At 39.7% G+C, this 21,205-nt stretch overlaps 1 protein-coding gene and 1 non-coding gene across 2 annotated transcripts in view; both read right to left on the reverse strand.

Moving 5' to 3' along the window:
* Window positions 1-15,537, reverse strand: part of Acadvl (Acyl-CoA dehydrogenase very long chain) — a 224,065-nt gene extending 208,528 nt beyond the window's left edge. Inside the window, exon 1 of the mRNA XM_045748593.2 lies at window positions 15,391-15,537. Coding sequence (XP_045604549.1) covers window positions 15,391-15,476 — 86 coding nt within the window. The 5' untranslated portion in view covers window positions 15,477-15,537. The remainder of the gene's footprint in view (window positions 1-15,390) is intronic.
* A 4,555-nt stretch (window positions 15,538-20,092) lies between these two features.
* On the reverse strand, window positions 20,093-20,233 carry LOC123762466 (U4 spliceosomal RNA). Its single transcript, XR_006773353.1, has one exon. It is a non-coding gene; the product is annotated as a U4 spliceosomal RNA (small nuclear RNA).
* Between the last annotated feature and the right edge of the window lie 972 nt (window positions 20,234-21,205).

A 21,205-nucleotide genomic window follows, 5' to 3' on the forward strand; every position in this document is an offset into this window, starting at 1 on the left:
GTCTTTTTATACTCTGCATATATTTCTGGTAGTTTATGTGTGAATTGTAGCCTGTGTACTTCAGGAATGTTATTCATTAGTTTAGTAATGTTTACCAACATCTGTCTGTCTCTTTGACAGATCCAGTAGTTACCTTCCCGGTTTGCATATTGTGTAGGTAATCCTGTACAACTCAGGTGAAATCTTATGTTACAAATGTTACATACAATGCCTACAATACTCCTCCCAAGTGGCTTAAAGCAGCCTCCACACACCTCCATGTTGGGTTTGTGATGTTATAATATTATATGCATATATTTATAATATTATATGTATGTATATATAATATGTATACAGTATATTTATAATATTACATATGTTTATATGTTCAAGTTTATGTGGGGGTACTTATCGCCTTGTGGAGAAATATGGTCCTCTTGGGACCGTCTAGTTGACCGTTGTTTGTCCCAGGTCGGGGGCAGGATGCCACCGGTTGCCAGTTACTTGATTTATACACTGATTATTTGCCTGTAATATCCTAAGGGAATTTCTACTTTCTTCCGGCTTGCAATGTTATTCACTTACTCTATTACTAGTTCCTAGATCCACTTTCCGTATTAAGTATATATTGCCAGTATATTATCACTGAGGGAGTATACTGTTACTGAGGGACGTCCCCTACACTGTGTAGGCCTCGTGGCTGTGGTGTAAACAGCCTAGTGTGATGCCTCCTCCACAACTTTAAATTTATACTTTTTCATGTACAATTCTCTAACACTATCCACTAATTTATATGTTGTGTTACATGTTCCACTTCACTGTTCAACGTATCACTGCTCGCTATATTTGATATATATGCTTATGCCTGTACACATGAGCCTGGTGGCCCTGGCTCACCACGTGGTCCCACGTTTAATCCGTATTTAACTCAAAGTTCCTTTGTTAATTTCTGTATTCAACTTTCCTACGGGTCACTATGCACTTGGTGATCACTGTGGGCCGTAATCCATGGTTGTAATCCTAAAAAAGCCCGGTTTATTCCAGTGTTTTAACGGAGCGCAACGACGACACGCCCGTCCCCTCCCCCCGAGAACTAGCGCCTCTCTCCAGGCCTTATTGGGCCTGTGTGGGTGTGGCTGCTCACACTCGCGATGTTCTGAATGTGTTGATGGTAAATGTATATAGTGTGTGACAGTGTATAGTGTGTACATATGTTGTAAATATACATAAATAAACATGAAACATTGGTGTAAATAACTGTATGATGGGAGGAGCAATGTTGGCGAATACAACGTTGGAGAAGTGAGGAGGGCTGGCTGGGTGTGGCTGCTAACACTCGCGGTGTTCTAAATGTGTTGATGGTGAATGTATATAGTGTGTGACAGTGTATAGTCTGTAAATAGATTGTATATATACATAAATTAGCATGATACATGGTAAATATGTGCAACATATGTGTACACAAGTGTCATGCAGGTAACATTCCTTGGACAGTATGGATGTTTTACTGCCATAATATAGTGTACGTGTTCATTATACATAGGATTAGCGCATAAAAACAAATAAAATGTATTTGGAACTGTGCGCAAAAAATGAACAAAAATATATTCACGGCAACTCGCGCGCCCCGCCCCGGGAGCTTACGGCACGGGCGCACAGGGAATGATGACATCACACGCCACCTTACGGACCCCATAGCAGCCAAAGTAAGTACAATTTCAAAATTCCGTTGCTATACCCATATACAGGGAGGGGTTTTTGACACTTTCAGAACTAAAAAGAATTTTTTCCGAGAATTTATTTCTTGCGCACTGGGGGGGGGGGTGTCATATTTATAGGCCGCACAGTTAAAGGGTTAAACACTTTACCATAGACATAATTAAAGTTCTAATGAAGATTCATGAGTTTTAATAATCGCCGAGCTCCAACCACTGCACAGACTGATCGACAGAGCAACTTTCTCTCAGAACAATGTCTATTTTATGTAAATTCGTTAATAAATACAAATGTTTTATATGTCTTAAGAAAGATAGAAATATAAGCTTTATTTTAAATACATTACAATATAAATATTTAAAGCTCAAATGAAGATACATTTGTTTTTATAATGGTGTTCAGTAGCTTGTCAGGCATTGAGTGCAGACGCATACGAACTTGCCGATGTATTGTATAATTAACAAAGAAACGCTAATAAAGCCTAAAATCTTATATGCCTTCAGAAAGACTGAGATATAAACATTATTATGAATGTACCAAAGGAAATATATCATGTTTGAGGACAAAGATACCTGTATATCAATTTTAAATGTAAGCTTCGACTCTCGCCAGGGCGAGAGAAGGGGCAACTCTCTCCTCATCTATTTTAGATTCTGTCCACCTGAAGACCCAAAGCTACTCAAACCCTCCAAGCATTATTTAATTAATGAAGTAATATGGTATATTTACTCACTATAGTGTGGGTGCTGAATGCAGAACATGAGAAAACATATATTTACTCCAAAAAATTATAATTTCATTATGAAATAAGTAAATAAGTGGCATTAAAGGAAGTCGACGGTCCAAGCGTCATGTTGTGGAGCGACTTATCCAAGATATATCGTTGTCTGGAAAGTGTTTGTTGGCATATCCAGTCGTCACACTTCTCTGCTCAAATAATAACAAATTTAAATTATGATGTTAACAAGTAGAATACGTATTTTAAACAAAATCTAACATAACTAGCCAGAAAACATTTATTAAAAAATACAAGTCTGGAAGTTAATAGTTTTGTTATATATACTCATTATTTGTTGACATGCGTTCGCTACTTAATCTACCATGTACTATACTTATGTATAATCTCCATTTGTGTGCAGGACAAACATATCAATTGTGACACTAGCTCTCCATATACGTCAGTTGCTTAATTTAGAAACTGTACTTGTGGTCGATCTCGAACCCATTGATGATGTGACGACTTATACTGAATTTTGTAACTAGCTCATCAAGATTGTAACTTGCTTAGCTAAATGAATTGTGGGGTTCAGTCCCTGAGCCCATTATGTGCCTCTGTAACCCTTTCCACTACCGCCCACAAGATGGGTATGGGGGTGCATAATAAATGAACTAAACTAAACTGTCTCTTCGCTCATCTCGCCGAACCCTACACGCTCTGTGATATATTGTTTAATTAATTGAGATTCACAAATAAAGCTTATAATTGAATGTGTTATCAAAAAGGCAGAGAGTTTAGTTTAGTTCATTTATTATGCACCCTATACCCATCCTGTGGGCGGTAGTGGAGAGTATTACAGAGGCTCAGGGACTGAGCCCCACAATTCATATAGCTAAGCAAATTATAATCTTGATGTGCTAGTTACAAAAGTCAGTGCACATCGTCACATCAACAATGGGCTCGAGGCCGACCACAAGTACAGTTTATAATTTAAGCAACTGACATATATGGAGGGCTAGTGTCACAATTAATATGTTTATCCTACACATAACCCCCAATCCCATCCAATGGGCAGCGGTAGATAGGTTACAATCAAGTCGTTTTTGCATTTTATTCACAGAGATTAGATCTTATTGGGTGAAGAAAGATATTCATATTTTAAAGAAGGTTTCTTGGCTGATGCTCTCCATTGATGGAAAATACAACCTTTTGAAAAGCAATGTTAATTTGATCTAGATATTATAATAAACGAAAGTTTTTATGTCATCAGAAAGGTAGAAATATAGGCTACATTTAAAAAAAATTGTCATAAATATAACTGAAGTGAAAGCGAAGATATATGCATTTTGATAGTTACTTGATGGCTACCTCAGTGAGTGTGAAGCCCTGCACACCAGCCAATAAATTGTATAATTGATTTCCATACATTTTAATTAACTTTAAAAATCTATATGTCAGAAGAAAGGAAGATGTAGCCGTTAAAGTGACAACATTTAAAAAAATATCTCTCTTGAATTAAATAAATAATACCACCTTATCGCCAGTGTCCAGACACATGAAAACTTCCTAGGTATCAGTGTCCAGCCAGGCGAGGGATCACAGGCAGCACAATACTGCACAATACAATTGCCTGTCGCAGTTGCTGGACCATTATGATATGGCATTAGATGCTATGGAAGACAAACAAAACGCTGATGTAATTTACACAGATTTCGCAAAAGCTTTTGATAAATGTGACCATGGTGTTATTGCACATAAAATGCGTTCAAAAGGAATTACCGGAAAAATAGGCAGATGGATTTCCTGACTAACAGAACCCAATGTATAATAGTCAACAAAATAAAATCCAGCCCATCAACCGTGAAGAGCTCAGTCCCCAGGGTACTGTGCTTGCTCCAGTACTTTTTCTCATCCTCATATCGGACATAGACAAGAACACAACCTATAGCACTGTATCATCCTTTGCAGATGACACTAGGATTTTCATGAGAGTAGGCAACATAGAGGACATGGCAAACCTCCAATCAGATGTAGATCAGGTCTTTCTATGGGCTACAGAAAATAATATGGTGTTTAACGAAGATAAGTTCCAGCTCATGCGCTACGGAAAAAATTAAAATATAAAAACGGAAACCACGTACAAAACTCAGGCAAATCATTACATAGAAAGAAAAGACAATGTAAAGGATCTGGGTGTACTCATGTCGGAAGACCTTACCTTTAAAGAACACAATAAAGTAGCCATCACAACTGCAAGAAAAATGACAGGTTGGATAACAAGAACTTTTCACACTAGAGATGCTATACTGATGATGGTACTTTTCAAAACGCTTGTGCTCTCTAGAGTGGAGTACTGCTGCACAATGACAGCCCCTTTCAAAGCTGGAGAAATTGCTGACCTGGAGAGCGTACAGAGATCCTTTACTGCTAGAATCCACTCAGTAAAACATCTAAATTACTGGGACCGACTAAAGAGCCTAAATCTGTACTCCCTTGAGCGCAGGCGGGAGAGATACATAATAATTTACACGTGGAAAATAATTGAGGGGCTGGTCTCAAACCTGCACACAGAAATAACATCACATGAGACCAGAAGACATGGCAGGATGTGCAGAATACCCCCATTGAAAGGCAGAGGTGCAACAGGTACTCTGAGAGAGAACTCTATCAACATCAGAGGCCCGAGACTGTTCAACACGCTTCCACTACTCATAAGGGGAATAACTGGCAGACCCCTCACAGTGTTCAAGAGAGAACTGGATAAGCACCTCCAAAGGATACCTGATCAACCAGGCTGTGACTCAATAAGTCAGGCTGCGAGCAGCCGCATCTAACAGCCTGTTGATCACTCCAGCAACCAGGAGGCCTGGTCGACAACCGGGCCGCGGGGACGCTAAGCCCCGGAAGCACCTCAAGGTAACCTCAAGGTATACTGATAAATTATGTAATGCACTGTTACGACCCTGGGTTCCTCAGTGGAAACCAAAGGTCAAAACTGAGCTAATAAACTGCCTTTTAATATTGGAAACGCATCACGATGTGTCTTTGTTCGTATTTCCCTGCCAAACGTAGGACGAATCTTGTTGCTCACAAGCATTCAGACTCTTGAGCTTGTTGTGGATTAAGTATAACATTGTTATAAGATTAACTATCCTAAGAATGAGTGAAGTAACAATATGATGCATAGGGGAAGATTTTTAATGTGTTTAGCTGCACGATCAATTAGGCTCCTCCCGGCACCACACTAGGCGGGAGCCCTGAGCTGGTCGCTGGAAGCTTTCTTCTCTGCTGGCTGGCTGTGGTGAAAGGAACCTCCTCTCGTTTCTTTATTTCTGTGTCGCTGATACCCAGCTAAGTATACTGTGTAACGTTCTCATTGTCTGCATAGGCGTGTTCTAATGTGTAGAGTATTATACTTTGTATGAATTAGGTGTTCCTAGTGTTGGTATTACTGGTTATTCTAAAAGGGGTCCCAGTGGAACCACGTGGTCTCCCTACCCTAAGCTGACTCAAGCTTCTAGCTCTTCACTAGTAGTACTTTACCCTAGCTTGTTCTGTGTGTAAACCTTGTATCCTGCTTATGTGGACCAAGGCTTTTAACATAAGATAATGTGGTAAAGTAATTATTATTATTGTTATTGGTGTGAATATATATGGGGGGTTGTTAAGGGGTTAATAAATTAGTTAGTTAAAGGAGTATCCATTCATCCTGTGTAGGAGATCTTGATCAACCTCTAGGCTGACAATTGCAGTAATAAGCCACTAAGTTTACTTTTGTATAGTTTTAATTGGGGGCCGGCCTCACTGATCTCCACTGCCAGAGATACATCTTTATTCTAACTACTGCCCCTACTTCCATTTAATATTAGATCCCCCATAGCAGCACCACCAATTTTATAACATGCACAGAGATGCGTTGATAAACATTAATGTTTTATATTTTATTAAAAATACATTTATAAACTTTGTTTTCAAACGTTGAATGTAACAATATTTCAAGTATAAGAACCAAGATATATTTATGATTTAACGATTTTCTATAGAGTTGCAGTGATACCCTAATTGCACTCTACGATCATCATATGACGCATGATCGATGTCTAGGTGAATTATGGCTGACACAGTTAGATTATATATGTCAACCACAAGGAGGTAATTATCAAAAGAAGGTGCCAAACTGAGGAATGTCATCCACAAGTACAGCTCTTAACTCAAGTATAAACCTTATATATTATATATCATGAGAAATTCAGAAACATAAAATACATTTTAAAATTTTTGTCATTAAAGTATATATTTTGAACCACATACTCATCCTGTGAGCCTTAGTTTACTGTGCACCCCATAGTCATCACGTCACCCAAGGGGTCCATGTAATTACCCAAAGCTAATTACCCCGAGGACCAGGCGTCCTCCGGTTTGGTTTTTGGTCCACCAGGCTGTTTGACGCAGCTGTCATTTACACACATTACATTTATATGTGGATAACTAATCAATCATTGACTTTAACATTAGTAGCCCAACATCTATAAAGATGATGAATTTATTTATGAGTGACAGGCACTCAAAACTAACTAGCCTAATTTGCTACTTTTTTATTTATTTAATTTTATTTATATATACAAGAGTTTATACATTCTTGTAAAGCCACTACCACGCATAGAGTTTCGGGCGTCCTTAATCCTAATTTTGACCCCGGAATACAACCCTCCAAATCGTTTAACAAAGGTATCCATTCACTGCTGGGTGATCAGAGCTAGGCTAATGTTAAGGATTGGCACCTGGTCAATCCTCCCCGGCAGATACAAGCGAGTGCTTTACCACTATGCTACGGGGACTGATTTTTTTTAACCCAATCTGGCAACAGGACTCGAGAGAGAGACCGTCCAGATGTGCTGCTTCTAAACAGCACATACATAATCACTATAAAACCTCTAAATATCTTTCCGGCAAACAATTCGAATAAAATTGGTTCAACAACTTGAATTTTTGTATTAAGCTCTTGGGGTAAAGCATTTGAACCTAAGGATTCTCTCAATCATTGGACCATATCATTACATTGATATGGTCCACATCATTACATTGACCATAAGTACAGTTTCTAAATTAAGCAACTGACATGTGGAGAGCTGGTGTCACAATTGATATGTTTGTCCTGCACATTTCCACAGTAGCTTGTTTGGGTTCTTCTAATTATCTTAGATATCATTGAAGAGAACCTCCTAGGCACTATATACTGTATATGTTTGTAAGAAGTATAATAATCCTGAGAAATTGTGTATATTATGTTGCACAAGTGCTTCCAGCTTGATACGATATTTCTTGATACAAGAAAGTGATTACTTATGACAGTTAAGTAACATAGTTCATTCGTCTGCGTGTGCTTGAAGAGGAAATGTTATCTACCGCCCCATTGTAAATATTTGTGGCTGTCAGACCATACAACCGCGGCTTACCCTCGCCGCGGTTGAGGGGTAAGAACACCCGGATGTATACCCAGTATTACAAGTAAACATTAGCAATAACAATTATGGAAAGTTCCCTGACCTATACATATCTCCTCTTGAGAAGACAACAGACTGAACTTCAGCACCCACATACAACACATATAGGGGTGCTAAGAGAGAGAGAGTGTGTGCATATCTACTGAGGTCTGATTAAGACGTTTTGGGGACCTTAATCATTAGGACGTCCAATGATGAATGCAAAGTGAGGCGTTCTCCGACACATAAATGCATTCATGCATCACGTGTTCTAGTATTCAGGTGGTATTTTTTTATGGTATATTGACAACATTCAGCATATAATTACCTAGTAGTACTTGGTGTACAAGTACCTTTTCCAGAGGAATTGCAAAACATAATTAAACACAACTGTATTGTACAGTGTTATATATTTATTTCAGTTTGAACAATTTTTAACATTAAAGATTACATCCTTTAATTGGTTGTAATTGGTTTTAACATTCAAAATCTAATTTGTTGATATTAAATAAAATAAGGTTCAAATTTATTAAGATACATACTTTAAAAACTATTTCTATTTGAAATTTAAATAATGAAGAGTACACAATATAACAAATACCGACTATACAAAAGACCTGACATGCACTTGCAGCACTTAATTATAATATTGTATCACATTGAAAGTAATAACATTATTTGATTCAGCAAATCATTTGGGAAGGTTATAATAATAATGTATTATTATGTATTTTCAATTAATTTTTCAATTATAATCCACAACTTGCTAGTGAACAAGAAACAAATCCACGAATCATCATTACATTCTGTTAACACCTACACATGATCCATGGTGCCAAATATTGCAAAGGTCACAGCATACCATCAGCTTCTTATCATTTGGCTTTCTGCAAATGCAGTAAACTTCGATCGAGCATGACCAGATGATTCGTTTTCTTCTCAGTGTCTGAGCTGCACGGAATGAGGTGAGACACTTTCCTTTAAAGGTCTCCTGAAGATGTCTCATATTCTGCACATCATATACAAGGTTCACCGGATCTACACCACTTGCAAGTGATGCAGCAAAAGCCACAGCATACACCCCACTCATACTTGAGTCCCTGTGTCTGCTGACATTCATTATATTGCATATCAGCTTATCATCCTGGCAATTAGCAAGAGCATACAAGATAACTTCAGTAGATTTAGATAGTAATTTATGCCTGGTGTCGTATATGTTAATTTGTCCAGTTACTCCAATGTTAGAAACTGTGACCCAGTGACAACGATCAACTTGAATAATTTGAATAAATTCACCAATTGCAACTGGCCAGGAGAGGTCCCGCTGCAACACTGGTCATGAAGGCCTTCTACGCTTGGCACAGTTTGTTTGATGAGGTCACATGCAGATTTTATATGTAGGTCAGAGAGCTGTACAATTGTTCCAATGTTCATTATCTCGTCATCTGTTAAATAATTTAACATTGTCGAATGTGAAGCACTGTTATCACTCTCCTTATTGTTGCATTGGTGTGAGGAGTGGCAGTGATTGGTGCAGTTTATTTTTTTTAAACAGGGACATATATTTGTACTGCAGATATCAGTACAGTTGCACCGTTTCTTTATATATTTTATACTTGGGTTAGCAAGGCGAGACGCTTCTCTTAACGTGATACTGTTGGTGGTGTTGACTGTGAGAGAAGCGTGGTGTGTAGCTAGGTCTCCACCACGATATTTGGTTTTCAGTATACCATATTCACTTGCCAGGACATACATATTGTCAACCTCTCCACAAACTCGAATAATTTGTGCTGGCAATCTTGTCTCTTCACAAGCGGTTCTCTCTATTCGGGGGATAGCTACAGTGACAACATCACCTTCCTTAAATTTGCAAATGTTCTCACCATAAGTCTTTTTGTACTTGGTTTCATTCGTTCTCCATTTTTTATTGTTGCCCGATGTTCTTTATTCCTTAGAGGTATCTTAGCACTTGTACAGTTACCAGACACCTGATCAAGAGCGACCTCTACACATCATCACCAGCGACCTCTAGCACATCATCACCAGCGACCTCTAGCACCATCACCAGCGACCACTAGCACATCATCACCAACGACCTCTAGCACATCATCACCAGTGACCTCCTACATCATCACCAGCTACCTCTAGCACATCATCACCAGCGACCTCTAGCACCATCACCAGCGACCACTAGCACATCATCACCAACGACCTCTAGTACATCATCACCAGTGACCTCCTACATCATCACCAGCTACCTCTAGCACATCATCACCAGCGACCTCTAGCACCATCACCAGCGACCACTAGCACATCATCACCAGCGACCTCTAGCACCATCACCAGCGACCACTAGCACATCATCACCAACGACCTCTAGCACATCATCACCAGTGACTTCTAGTACATCATCACCAGTGACCTCCTACATCATCACCAACGACCTCTAGCACATCACCACCAGTGACCTCTAGCACATCATCACCAGTGACCTCCTACATCATCACCAGCTACCTCTAGCCCATCATCACCAGCGACCTCTAGCACATCATCACCAGTGACCTCCTACATCATCACCAGCTACCTCTAGCACATCATCACCAGCGACCTCCTACATCATCACCAGTGACCTCTAGCACATCATCACCAGCGACCTCTAGCACATCATCACCAGCGACCTCTAGCACATCATCACCAGTGACCTCCTACATCATCACCAGCTACCTCTAGCACATCATCACCAGCGACCTCCTACATCATCACCAGTGACCTCTAGCACATTACCAGCGACCTCTAGCACATCATCACCAGCTACCTCTAGCACATCATCACCAGCTACCTCTAGCACATCATCACCAGCACCTCTAGCACATCATCACCAGCGACCTCTAGCACATCATCACCAGCGACCTCTAGCACATCATCACCAGCGACCTCTAGCACATCATCACCAGCGACCTCTCATTCCAATCTCTTCTGTAAATGCCGCAATACTTTTGGTAATTAGGGAAGACAGAAGAGCAGTCACCGACACACAAAAGCCAGAAAGCATGAGTATAAAGAGCTATGACATGTTTAGAACAGATAATTATATGAACGAGCAACATAAAACATCCACTAGACAGTGTGACATTGTAATTTCCAGAATTAGGCTGAGATATTGGTATCTATCGCAGGTGGCTGCAGGTAATGAATCCCCCCAATGGTGAACATTACTATTGTAAATTATGTGAACAAGAGCTGGGACATACTCTCCAACACTATAACTGTGACTGCCCTGTTATAAGTGACTTCAGGCCAAATGGTATGAGGTAATTTGAGCTCTGTGATTACTTCATACACTTAGGAAAATTGGAAGATATTCTTATGCTGTACCTAGATTTTGCTAATGGGGGCTAATAGATAACATCAGCCTTACATTTTATGTTCTCGCCTGATTGTTAGTTAGAGTTGAATTTTTTTTGTATTGAAGCTGGTATTTTATCCCTGATTCCATGTATAACTAACCATCCTGTGAGATGGAAATATTAGATGAACTTATAGCTAGTTTTTTATATATACTGTGTAATCTTTCATATAGAATAGGGTAGCAGCACATTGCTGTGTATACCTAAGCTTGTTAATAATAACAAAAAAAAGTTAGTTCCTATGAATAGAGAGAGCGACGGTCAAGAAACCTTCTTTAAAATATGAATATCTTTCCTCTACAAATGTTCCAACAATGTGTAAATATTTCATTCAAAATGATCTGCTACCAGAAATTTTAGCCAAATATCCCCAGTTTGCTAACTGTAGGTAGTAACTAAGTGATTGTAACCTATCCACCGCTGCCCACTGGATGGGGGCGGTGTGCAGGACAAACATATCAATTGTGACACTAGCTCTCCACATATGTCAGTTGCTTCATTTAGAAACTGTACTTGTGGTCGATCTCGAACCCATTGATGATGTGACGACTTATACTGAATTTTGTAACTAGCTCATCAAGATTGTAACTTGCTTAGCTAAATGTATTGTGGGGTTAAGTCTCTGAGCCCATTATGTGCCTCTGTAACTCTTTCCACTAACGCCCACAAGATGGGTATAGGGTGCATAACAAACGAACTAAACTAAACTCAATAAGATCTAATCTCTGTGATTAAAACGCAAAAATGACTGTCACTGCCTTTTTGATAACGTATACAATCATAAGCTTTATTTGTGAATCGCTATTAAACAGTAAATCAGAGTGCGTGTAGGGTTCAGTGTTTCATGTGCGAAGAAACAGATTTTACACAAGTACAGTACATGGTACTTTAAGTAGCGAACGCATACCAACAAATAACGATTAGTATCTATAACAAAACTATTGTTCTATGGAGTCGATTTAACTTCCAGCCATGTATTTTTAAGTAATCTTTAATGTTTTCTGGCTAGTTATGTTAAATTTGATTATGAATACACATTCTACTTGTTAACGTCATAAATTAAATTTGCGATAATTTGAGCAGAGAAGTACGACGACTAGATCACTCTGTACAGAAGGCTGATAAGCCAGCAAACACTTTCCAGACAACAATATATCTTGGATAAGTCGCTCTACGATATTGTTGCTTGGACCATCGACTTCCTTTGATATTACATATTTACATCTTATTTTGTTATGAAATTATACTTTTTCAGAGTAAAATTATGTTTTCTCATGTTCTGCATCCAGCACCAACATTATAGTAAGTGAATTTACCATATTACTTCATTAATTATGTAATGCTAGAAGGGTTTGAGTAGCTTTGGGTCTTTTAGGTGGACAGAATCTCCAATAGATGTGGTGAGTCGCCCCCATCTCTCGCCCAGGCAAGAGTCGAAACTTAAATTAAAATTGCTATATCTTTGGTCTCCAACACATATTTCCTTTGATGCACTCACAATAACGATTATATCTGTCTTTCTGGAGGCATGTAATATTTTATGCTTTATTGGCATATCTTTGTTAATTACACAACATATTGGCAAGTGCGTAGGCGTTTGCACTCCATGCCCGACAAGCTACTGAACGCCACTATAAACACGTATCTTCACCTGAGCTTTAAATATTTATATTGTAATGTATTTATAATGAAACTTATATTTCTAGCTTTCTTAAGATATATAAAACATTTGTGTTTATTAACGAATTTACATAAAATAGACATTATTCTGAGAGAGAGTTGCTCTGTCGATCAGTCTGTGCAGGGGTCGGAGCTCGACGATTATTAAAACACATGAATCTTCATTAGAACTTTAATTATGTCTATGGTAAAGTGTTTAAAATGAGCCTTATATTCCTATCTTTCTTGAGGCATATAAAACATATATGTTTATTAACGAATTCACGTGAATTAAACATTGTTCTGAGAGTGAGAGCTGCTCCTTCAATCGATCTGTCCGGGGTCGGAGCTTATATTTCTATCTTTATTGCAAGATATAAAACTCTTACATTTATTAAAGAATCTGCGTGAAATAGGCATTGTTCTGAGATGAATACTGCGGGTTTCGAGCTCGACGAGGGATGAAAACTGCCACTTTATACAACTACAAATATCTTCGGTTTTACTTAAAATATTTGTCTGGTAGAGGTTTTATATATAGATCGCATTTCTGTCTTAAAATAAATAATTTTGATTTAATAAGTTATCAAATGTTTTCAACAATATTCTTCCGGTGTTCGCCGTTTCTAACATGGGCGACCCTTTTGGAAACGCGATACTTGGGTTAACCCATCCAATAGTTGGGTCTGATTCCAATTGGGGTTCGAATATATACTAGTGTGAGAGTAGAGCAGCACAGGGAGAGTCTTCCATGTACACAAGTGTGAGAGTAGAGCAGCACAGGGAGTCTTCCATGTGCACAAGTGTGAGAGTAGAGCAGCACAGGGAGTCTTCCATGTGCACAAGTGTGAGAGTAGAGCAGCACAGGGAGTCTTCCATGTCACAAGTGTGAGAGTAGAGCAGCACAGGGAGTCTTCCATGTGCACAAGTGTGAGAGTAGAGCAGCACAGGGAGTCTTCCATGTACACAAGTGTGAGAGTAGAGCAGCACAGGGAGTCTTCCATGTGCACAAGTGTGAGAGTAGAGCAGCACAGGGAGTCTTCCATGTACACAAGTGTGAGAGTAGAGCAGCACAGGGAGTCTTCCATGTGCACAAGTGTGAGAGTAGAGCAGCACAGGGAGTCTTCCATGTCACAAGTGTGAGAGTAGAGCAGCACAGGAGAGTCTTCCATGTACACAAGTGTGAGAGTAGAGCAGCACAGGGAGTCTTCCATGTGCACAAGTGTGAGAGTAGAGCAGCACAGGGAGTCTTCCATGTACACAAGTGTGAGAGTAGAGCAGCACAGGGAGTCTTCCATGTGCACAAGTGTGAGAGTAGAGCAGCACAGGGAGTCTTCCATGTGCACAAGTGTGAGAGTAGAGCAGCACAGGGAGAGTCTTCCATGTACACAAGTGTGAGAGTAGAGCAGCACAGGGAGAGTCTTCCATGTGCACAAGTGTGAGAGTAGAGCAGCACAGGGAGAGTCTTCCATGTGCACAAGTGTGAGAGTAGAGCAGCACAGGGAGAGTCTTCCATGTGCACAAGTGTGAGAGTAGAGCAGCACAGGGAGAGTCTTCCATGTGCACAAGTGTGAGAGTAGAGCAGCACAGGGAGAGTCTTCCATGTGCACAAGTGTGAGAGTAGAGCAGCACAGGGAGAGTCTTCCATGTGCACAAGTGTGAGAGTAGAGCAGCACAGGGAGTCTTCCATGTGCACAAGTGTGAGAGTAGAGCAGCACAGGGAGAGTCTTCCATGTACAAGTGTGAGAGTAGAGCAGCACAGGGAGAGTCTTCCATGTGCACAAGTGTGAGAGTAGAGCAGCACAGGGAGAGTCTTCCATGTGCACAAGTGTGAGAGTAGAGCAGCACAGGGAGAGTCTTCCATGTGCACAAGTGTGAGAGTAGAGCAGCACAGGGAGAGTCTTCCATGTACACAAGTGTGAGAGTAGAGCAGCACAGGGAGAGTCTTCCATGTACACAAGTGTGAGAGTAGAGCAGCACAGGGAGAGTCTTCCATGTACACAAGTGTGAGAGTAGAGCAGCACAGGGAGAGTCTTCCATGTGCACAAGTGTGAGAGTAGAGCAGCACAGGGAGAGTCTTCCATGTGCACAAGTGTGAGAGTAGAGCAGCACAGGGAGAGTCTTCCATGTACACAAGTGTGAGAGTAGAGCAGCAAGGGAGAGGCCTGACCCACATACCCGCCCGGCTCTCGCCCAGTTACGCAAATCCATTAATAAAATTATGTAAATATAGCTCCACTGAAATATAATTTGTTTACATCCCATTGACAATGTTTACATCACAACAGCAATGTTTATATCATACTGGTAATGTTATGGAGAGTCGTAAGAACTTGGTGCAGGGGATCAGCTGATCAACCCATCCACCGGGAGACCACTGCACTCAGCAGTACTCTCAATAATGCGGGAGATTGACACCTTTACCCACCTGGATGTTGCTGGAGCCATTTCCAGACCCAGATTAGCTCTTAACACAGGCCAGAGCAGTTTGGTGGAGCAGCGCATAACGGACATCTTCCCTCTCTGGTGTCTCCTGGGGCACTGAACCCCGTGAACCGTCACTCTCTGCGGTCCATCTCACACACATGTAAACAAAACACCAATATTTATATTTATTTATTTATATTTATACAAGGAGGTACATAGGATTTATGAAAGTATATAGCATTAATGTTTTTTTACATTCTTTTAAAGCCACTAATACGTATTGCGTTTCGGGCAGGTCCTTAATCAAATCAAAATCAAAATGTTTATGCAGGTAAAAGTACATTCATACAAGAGGGCGCATCCTATCCCACAATCGTCGTCGCCCCTATATCAACACAACATACATACAAGACGAGTTACAATTATAATGATGGATTTATAGATAGAGCTAGTACATACAATACTTAAAGCCACTAATACGTACAGCATATCGGGCAAGGTTGGGAAAAAACCCACTTACAATACAATACAATACAATACAATTTTATTTAGGTAAGGTACATACATACAATAAATATTTACAAGGATTGTTTGACTTATAGGTACAGCTAGTACATACAATGCCTAAAGCCACTATTACGCAAAGCGTTTCGGGCATGATAAACTTAAATGACAAGCTTAATACTAATTGAGCACAATGAGTAGAATGAAAACAAGAAATGAAAACATAGATGAAAAAGCAGCACAAATACAATTATGTCGACAAACAAACAAATTTTTTTTAAAGAAAAAAAACAGACATTGGTTGACAATAGAAGGGTAAGGTAGGTTACAGGGAATTTATTAGGTATAGCTTCGCTTTTAACTTAAACTGGTTGAGAGAGGTACAGTCTTTAACATGGTTGGGAAGGTCATTCCACATTCTAAAGACTAAAGACATCCACTTAGACTAAAGCTTCAACAAACAGTATTGTTTGAAAATAGCAAGACATGGGTTGATATTTAGGGGGTAAGGTAGGTTACATGGAGTTTATTAGGTGGTGCTTAGTTTTTATCTTAATCTGGTTGAGAGAGGTACAGTCTTTGACATGATTGGGGAAGCTAGGTCATTCCACATTCTGGGTCCCTTGATTTGAACAATATCAAATAGGTATTTGTTTCTGGTGTGGTGCCCATGGGTTCTGTTACAACCTTCTAGGAAACATTTAAGGTCAGGATTGGCATTACAGTTCAGAGTGTTAAATATATAGGAGTACATATGAGAGTATGTGCAGTGACTTAATATCTAACATATTCAAAGATTTAAGAAAGGGTGCAGAGTGCTGTCTGGGGCCAGAGTTTGTTATTGCTCTAATGGCAGCTTTGTGTTGAGTAATTAGTGCATTCTCAGGTAACTTGAGGAATCTTATCATAAACAACAACCTCAACAAAAATCACATAGTTCTGGGAGGTGACTTCAATAATGATCTAGGGCGACAAAATAGCCCCCAAGTCGACTATTTCCTTAACAGCATGAATTCCTGCATGCTCATCCCCGCAATCATATCCCCAATCATATCTAGCAAAACTCAATAGACTTAGCTCTTGCCAATATGGTTTCAGACCCAATAAAATCACTAACGATGCACTTAATAGTATGATTAACTTGATGCATACAGCTCTTGATAAAAATGAGTTCCCTGTTGGGTTATTTGTGGACCTACGTAAGGCTTTTGACACTGTCAACTACCAAAACCTTCTTCTTAAATTACATCATTATGGAGTCAGAGGACACTCCCTACAATACCTCAAATCTTACCTTACTGACAGGCTCCAGTATGTTTCTGTGAACAATTCAATTTCTCCTACACTACCCATAAACATTGGTGTTCCACAGGGCAGCATACTTGGCCCTCTCCTCTTTCTCATCTACATTAATGACCTTCCAAATGCCTCTCAACACCTCAAACCAATCTTATTTGTTGATGACATAACTTTCATTTTCTCCAGTCCTGACACTCTTGCTCTAAATGTCACTGTGAATACTGAACTAAATAAAGTCCATCTTTGGCTAACTGCTAACAAACTCAACCTTAACATTGACAAAACTTTCTATATTTTGTTTCGTAATAAATCCTCAAATGAAATTAATGTAAGAATAAACAATATATAAATCAGTAGTAAAGTTGATGATAAATTCCTTGGTGTCCTCATCGATAACAAGCTGAATTCCCAAGGACACATTCTAAGTATTGCAAAAAAAGTTTCGAAAACTGTTGGCATTTTTTGAGGTATATACAAGAGTTGTTACATTCTTGTACAGCCACTAGTACGCGTAGCGTTTCGGGCAAGTCCTTAATCCTATGGTCCCTGGAATACGATCCCCTGCCGCGAAGAATCGTTTTTTCATCCAAGTACACATTTTTCTGACCAGGGGGAGAAAGATACTGGCAGCATGGGGCGTTAAAGTTTATTGAAGATTAAATTCTGCAGAACATGTAAATATATAAAGTAAGAATTAACAGTAACAATTCCAAGTCCGAGGACTAGATTTAACTTAAAAGGTACACCCGTAGTAATTATAAGACCTTAGCCTATAGTGACATGGAAACTAATTCTGCAGAAACGTAAAGCTTAACTGGTACTAGAATTAAGGCCGAATGCAAATGTGAGTAATTATATAACACTAGGATATAACAGGCAGGACACAAAGAGTAACTAATAAGTGAGAGACCACATAACACATAATGTACCCGACCAAGAGGCCGGAAAGACCTAATGAATAAGGAGAAGGGGGTGACTACAAGTAGGGCTTACTAGCACCTAGACTGGGCAAAGTATTAGCTGCGGACAGCGGGACACTTGGGGACCGGCGCTGCACCCCCCTTCCCACATGCAGTGGGGAGACAATCGGGACAACTGTGCAAAGCATGACGGGGGTACAAAAGCAGCCGCTTGCAAAGGGGGGGAGGGTGGGGTTTTGCGAGGGCAGCGGCGAGGGCAGGCGGAGTGAGGGCAGAGCCCCATTGTGCGCCCGTATTTATACGGCCCCAAACTGCCCGCGCAACGCCGCGGGACGCGCTGCGCAATAGTTTCTTTCTCCCCCGCCAGAAACATCCCCGCTTGCGTCAAGCAGTGACCATTTACTGTTGCGTTAAACAGAGGCTACAGTTAAGGAATTGCGCCAAGTAAATCCTCCCCGGCCAGGATACGAACCCATGACATAGCGCTCGCGGAACGCCAGGCGAGTGTCTTACCACTACACCACGGAGACTGTATCTAATATCATTCTTTCTAATATCAGATATTAAATTCAAATTCAAATTCAAATGTTTATTCATTTAAAGCATATACATACAAGGTGTGATACAAACATTGATGGATTTATAGATAGAGCTAGTTATAGTTCAGCTTGTTATAGATAGAGAAAATATAAAAATAAAAAAGGGGGGAACATGGCATAAAAAATAGCAAATATACAATTTGGTCGACAAACAGAATTGTTTAAAATAGCAGACATGGGTTGACATTTAGGGGAAGGTAGGTTACAGGGAGTTAACTAGGAAGCGCTTAGTTTTTATCTTAAACTGGTTGGGAGAGGTACAGTCTTTAACATGATTGGAAAGGTCATTCCACATTCTGAGTCCCTTGATTTGTAGAACATTTCTAGTTTGATTAAGTCGTACTCTTGGAATTATATCATCCGCATAGCTAATGATGTGTTCGCTGAGTCTCCTAGTTACTGAGTTTAAAAGTGCATTGATTAACACATTGAACAGAGTAGAACTGAGGACACCTCCCTGTGGAGTGCCAAGTTCAAAATCTCTCATTATACTCCAATGCCCTTGGAACAGTAAAGATGACTTCCTGTTGGATAGATAGCCTCTTATCCACCGTAGAAGTCATCCTCCAACATTCATTTTAGGAAGTTCGCTCAGAATGACGTGTGGGTTAGCAATGTCAAAGGCTGACTTAAGATCTAGGAAAGTGGTATATGACCTATCAGTATGCAGAGTGAGGAATGTGGTAATACAGTGATGTACACTCTTTCCATGCGTAAAGCCATATATCTGGGGAGACAACATGTTACTAATTCTGTAAAGGAGACGGTTGAGAACCATCCTCTCAAGACACTTACAGAGACGACTAGTGAGGGAGACTGGGCGAAAAGCACTCTGCTGGTTTGGTTTAGGAATGGGAATAATAAGACTGTTAGTCCATGACTTAGGAAGCTCCCCAGTTACATAGCTCATATTATATAATTCAAGCAAGGGATTCCCAGGAACTAGCAGAAGCATACGCAGTATGCCGTAAGTAACTCCATCCTCCCCGGGTGATGTAGCTTTGCCTTTATGTAGAGCAGAGTCTAGTTCGTATTCAGTAAAAAGCATGTCACAGTCATCCTCTTGATGAAGCATGAAGTCAAGGATCCTTGCTCTATCAGCATATCTTATTATTTAATTCATTCTGTGTGGGTAGAGGAAGACTGTCAAAGCTGGAAGTTGTGGCCCAAGCATCAACGTAATTGAACTTGAAGGCCATTATCATTAGAACTTAAGTAAACAAATCATTCTGCCCTGTCGACTATACTAAAATCTAAATTACTAAGTCTTAAAAGCATAACAAATACTATTAGAAGAAGCGTCAGGAGAAAGGTTCAAAACTAGCTTCATCACTGAAGAATCATACCTGAGTGACGTTATACTTCTCTAATAAATTTGAAGCCCTTGAACGGGCTAACAAAAATTGCCGTAGCTGACGCTTTAACACGCCAACCCAGCGGGGTATTGGTTAAAGTTTTCAACTAGCAATAATCGCACCTCGGATGTACCTCATTGGTTACGATACTGCCACTGCGCAAAGCTATCGATTAACTGTGCTGGGAGCACCAGCCGCTATGCCCTGCGGACCATGATATTTTCTTCTTGTACTTTATGTTATTATTTATGAGATATTTTTTAAATATAATTTCTTTTATAATAATATAATTTTCGTTAATATTATCGATATCTTTTAAATACAAATATATAATTTTAGTACTTGAGCATTTACATGATCCTTTTTTTTTAAAAATTAATGAACATCAACTTTGAAGGAGTAACTTAAAAATAGTAAAAAACTATGTTTATAGTCTCATTGTCAGGATTAATAACCAAATTTTATCGTGTGTATGTGTGTATATATATACACACATATATTTATATATATTTTTAGGGGTGCCACCACTGGTGCAATTGAAGGGACCCACATCCTCGACGAAGAATTTTAGTTTCCGTGGTATAGTGGTAAGACTCTCGCCTGGCGTTCCGCGAGCGCTTTGTCATTTTTTTATTTTTTGTTTATTTTATTTATTTATATACAAGAAGGTACATTGGGTTTGTGAGAATACATAGCATAGTACAGTAATTGCACTCTTGTAAAGCCACTAGTACGCGCAGCGTTTCGGGCAGATCCTTAATCTAACAGTCTCCGTGGTGTAGTGGTAAGACACTCGCCTGGCGTTCCGCGAGCGCTATGTCATGGGTTCGTATCCTGGCCGGGGAGGATTTACTGGGCGCAATTCCTTAACTGTAACCTCTGTTTAACGCAACAGTAAAATGTGTACTTGGATGAAAAAACGATTCTTCGCGGCAGGGGATCATATTCCAGGGACCATAGGATTAAGGACTTGCCCGAAACGCTACGCGTACTAGTGGCTGTACAAGAATGTAACAGCTCTTGTATATATCTACAAAAAAAAAAAAAGATAATTTTAAGTAGGTAATAAATTCTATCAGAATTAATAAAATGATAACAAATACATTGCAAGAAAAAAAATGAGATGAGAGAGATTAGTA

Source organism: Procambarus clarkii, chromosome 2, assembly GCF_040958095.1.
Source record: "Procambarus clarkii isolate CNS0578487 chromosome 2, FALCON_Pclarkii_2.0, whole genome shotgun sequence".
NCBI lineage: Eukaryota > Metazoa > Arthropoda > Malacostraca > Decapoda > Cambaridae > Procambarus > Procambarus clarkii.